Source organism: Stegastes partitus, unplaced genomic scaffold (genome assembly GCF_000690725.1).
Source record: "Stegastes partitus isolate 25-593 unplaced genomic scaffold, Stegastes_partitus-1.0.2 Scaffold356, whole genome shotgun sequence".
NCBI classification, from domain to species: Eukaryota; Metazoa; Chordata; class Actinopteri; family Pomacentridae; genus Stegastes; species Stegastes partitus.
The window spans coordinates 457,754-462,148 of record NW_007578087.1 but is presented as its reverse complement, the minus strand read 5'-3'; the positions used below and the strand labels follow the sequence as shown (position 1 = coordinate 462,148).

The following is a 4,395-nucleotide window of genomic DNA, read 5'->3' as shown; positions in this document are numbered from 1 at the left end:
TTTTTGTGCTTTCAAGGTTCTTCAGATCTTTGAGGAGGTTCAGAGGCGGCACAGGCAGGGACAGACGAATCCTGCTTTTGAAGATGATCTGCATCCATCAGACACACAAAGGGAGCAGAGTTCAGGAGAGGACGACACAGCAGAGTCAGGAAGAGGGACTGGAAACTCAACACCGTTCACTGCTTCACCTGAACAAAGTCCAGTCCTCAGAAATAGCTCATAGCATTTGTGAACTGCTCAAATATTCTCCAGCTATAACACAAACCTCATGCTGTCTTGTGATAAACACATTATTGTTGTTTTATTTAAGGTGGTTTCTAGAGCTGAATGTGTATTACGTGTTATTAGCAAGCACAATCTTTTGTACAGAATTTGTTTCATCACAATATGGATGAACATTTTATGAGTTTACAGTGTGTATTATCTATTATATTTTGTTGTTTTCTTCTTCTGTGATGCTGAGTCTGCTGTATTATGCCAATTAACATGAATGCACTGTGAAGGATATTGAACTGATACAAAACAGTTTTTCCATATACATTAACTATGGATAATAAAAGAAAATATTTAATATATTAAAGTCTTTCAAACAAGCACACCTACTGTTCTATATCAGCTTATCTTATGAAATGTAAGCACACTACGTCATTCTGACAGTTTTATATTTTATAAAACCTATTTTTTTTCCCAAATATTGCCAAATGATGCTTGAAAAGTATTTTCAACAAATTCATCAATATCATTTTGGAATAAAAAACTTTTTTTTTTGCAAAGCATTTTTCTCCAGTTCCAGTGCAATTGCTGATCCAATCCAGACGCACTACTGAGACACACTTATATATGTATATAATGTGGAAATAATGTAAATAATGGAGCCAGTAGTGTGTGTCTTTGTGACTGCCTCAACCATTTAAGTAATGGAACATACAATCTTTTGTTTATTACCAGTTTGCTTGAGAGTAGAAAGCTGTTGACCAACGTTCATTTCAAACATGTTGCTGAAAATTAAACAGGAGGCCCCAGTTACACTCTTTCAATTAGTCTCAGCCTCCACTCATTCTGACTGCATTTGCCTTTTCACATTGATTTTCCATCACATAAAATTTCAAACCAACTAGCATTAAGTGGGAGTGGGTTGTAAAGCCCACCATGCCTGAGTCTGCTTTGATGCTTTTGATGACGACTCCTCAAGAGTGGAGCAAACTGTCTGTCTGAGGAAGGAGAGGACTTCTTACAGTTTGCCTGCATTTTTGCACCCTAGTCCTGAATTAAAAGTGTTACTCAGTTAAAACTCACACAACAGTGCAATTCTAGTGGCGTGTGCTCTGTGTACACTTTATTTTACTGTTACTAACATAGTAGGTGGATTATCATCACACATGGACAGACTTTTCAGGTTGAATAAAAAAACAAGGCTATTGCTTATTTGGACAGTAAGCTTCCTTATTAAAGTTTGTCTTTTGTTTATTAATGCATTATATTGCATCACTTGATTTTCTGTCTAATCTTACATGTAAATGAAAAATATTGCATGTGTACCGTGGCTCTCTCCATCACTGTCATTTATGTCTGAAGGAAGCTGTGAGGAGTATTAACTTTAAGGAACCGATGACCGACAACCAGATACTGGTTCAGTGGTAACCATTTAGCATCATCCAGGAACAGCACCAACAACTACTGGGCCTCGAGATGGAAATAAAAGCAAATGAAATCCAGTAGTGACATCATACTTCTGCCATTAATTATGGCTGCCCTTGACGAGGGGGCAACTAATAGAGTAATTGGTCCCATCTGTGTGTCTGTCTGTCCATGTGTCTGTGAACAGTCTCTAGCTCGAGTAGTGAGTAAGTACTAAGTTATATGTTATATAATCGTCAAAGANCAGTGATTCACAACATGCATCTGATCTGCATTTGGAGCAAACATCTGCACCTGTAATCAAACATGAACATGTTAAACATTTCATATATGATTAGCCTTTGTATTTGAGGATTGTGGATCTATTAAAAGGTGCTATTTTGGACAAGTGTAAATGTAAAAGCTGCAAAGTAATTCTAAATATGACTGGATTCAGAAGTTTTATACACATAAACACACTGTAACACGTGGATTTTTCTTGGTTTCTTGCTCTTACTTTTGCTCCGGCACGACTCAGATGGACAAGGACAGCGGAGGCCTCGTGGATCTCTGTGCCGTCATAGACTCCACAGCCTGAGAGAATAACTGCAACACGCTTCGCCATGATTCCTATAAAAACACACAGACACAAAAAACAGGTTTAGCAAGATTCAATATCATATTGTTTCCTTGTCAGACAGGAGAAGTGTTTGAATAACTGAGTGCTGCTCTTGAGCCACTTGTCGCATGTTCACATAAAACATTTACAGAGCGAGGTGAGAGATGAGTCCCAGGAGTCCTGCTGCTGCCAGGAAACACTGTTGACACCAGTAAAAAGACGTACAGGAAGAGGTTTGACTCTGCTGTGTAAGAATCAGCAGGAATGAAGTTGTATCAAATAAGAATTTAGCAAAACTTCAGGCATTTTGAAGTGATGGTTTGCATTTTATCAGAGGTTTTCTAAAATCATCATGTGTTTGTTCCTGCAAAAGTGTTAAATCAGACAGCAGAAGTAAAGACAATGTGGATCCACATTGTCTCATTTCCTCACCTTGAGCAGGTTTTGTTGTAGGCAGCCTGGTGTCACACAGAGTGTAATCGAGCTCTTCAGCCAAGGTGTGATGAGTGAACAGTGAAACAGAGACTCTTTATGGTCCTGCTGCCTCTCCTGTCTCCTCCCACACACTGCTGTCCATGACATCATACACATTTAATGCAACCAGGAACACCTCTAAAAAAATCACCCGTGCAGAGAAAATGCTGAGTCATCCCCCTCATACCTGATTTTTAAAAAAAGAAAGCAAATAGATGTATCGACATTTGAATAGCAGTATTTTCAGACACTTGTCAAATCCATTCATTTGCTTTAATTTGTTAAAATAGATGCATAAATAAATAAATAAAAGCATATTAAAAATAGAAAAAGAACAGGTGAATTAGTTTTAATATTAATGTCAGTCTGATCATATTTACATTTTTTGGGAGTAGCCTACAGCTTCCTAAAACAAACTACAAAAAAAACTCTTGAAGCAGCAACATCAGTCAGCAGATCTGCATGTATTACTCATTATTTGCTAGTTAAATTATTTAAATTTATTGTCTGATTTATTTATTTATTTTTGAATAGCGCAAGAACAACTGTGTCCAAAGTTAGACTTTAAGCAATATTGCAGTTGATATGGTTAATAAGGTTGTGGACGAACATCTTTGCAAATAGTGTCAAATGACTTTGGCCTTCAGATTACAATAGACACTTGCGGGATGACCACAGCAGCAGCCTGTTTCCTCCTTCCCTTACGACTCTGTGTTATTTCCCGGTGAGCTGCACCTTCTTCCCTCTCAAGTTTCTNTGGATTTATTGATATATCCAACATGCAGATTTGGTTTCAGAACTTAAACTGTATAAGTCAAGATTTTACAACAGGCTGTTTGATCAAGACCACGAAGCAGAGCAGAGGTTAAATGTGGAGATTCAGACAGCTCACAGACAGAAATCTCATTTCTATTTCATGTTTCATATCACTGTTCTCCTGTGCCAAGATTGTTGGAGTTGTTCATTCACTTCCAAACATTCTATTAAATGAATGAAAACAATGATGTTAAATAAACATTGAATGAATGAATGAATGTCACTTCACCTCAGATGCCACTCCAACAGCAGCAGAGCAACAACCAGTCATGAAACATTCAGAAAACATTCAGCTTTTAATCTACAGTGCAGATGCAAGGTAAATGACACATTGTTGGATCTCCTTGTTGAAGTGATGCAGATCAATTCATGATGAGAACAAAAACACTGAACCTGAAAGACGAATCGAAAACGTGTGTAAAAGGGTTCATGGCCTGAAGACATGAAGTTATATATTTTACCTTTATTTTTGAAACTGTTTGGTTTTACATTGTATTTACTGATGATTATTCTTGGAATTTATTACAGGATGACTCACATCTACTTTGTGGAAAAGACTTTATGTATACTTTATACAGACTACAAATGAATAACCTTTCCTCATGTTTCAGCTGATTTTTTCGTGTCTAATGAATGAAATGAATGAATGTCACTACTGTCATATCAAGTGCTGTGTATGTTCTGGTCCAATCTCTGGATGACCAGCATCACCTTTAACTCAGTGGATCTTCTGTTGCAGCACACAGATCACAGAATACAACTGTATGCTGAGTGGTTGTATTGCACTAAAAACATACATACAGCTTCACCACAAACATAAGGAAATGAAGTGACATCTATAATCTGAGTCTGGATTGTTTTACTTTTCC

General features: G+C 37.3%; 1 protein-coding gene across 1 annotated transcript in view; it reads right to left on the bottom strand.

The window, feature by feature from the left end:
* The window catches only part of LOC103359162 (ES1 protein homolog, mitochondrial-like), a 4,242-nt gene extending 1,489 nt beyond the window's left edge, over window positions 1-2,753 (bottom strand). The window contains exons 1-3 of the mRNA XM_008284388.1: window positions 2,669-2,753; window positions 2,135-2,247; window positions 1,881-1,932 (exon numbers count right to left, since the gene is read on the bottom strand). Of these exons, the coding sequence (XP_008282610.1) occupies window positions 1,881-1,932; window positions 2,135-2,242 (160 nt within the window). The 5' untranslated portion in view covers window positions 2,243-2,247; window positions 2,669-2,753. The remainder of the gene's footprint in view (window positions 1-1,880; window positions 1,933-2,134; window positions 2,248-2,668) is intronic.
* Window positions 2,754-4,395: the final 1,642 nt, after the last annotated feature.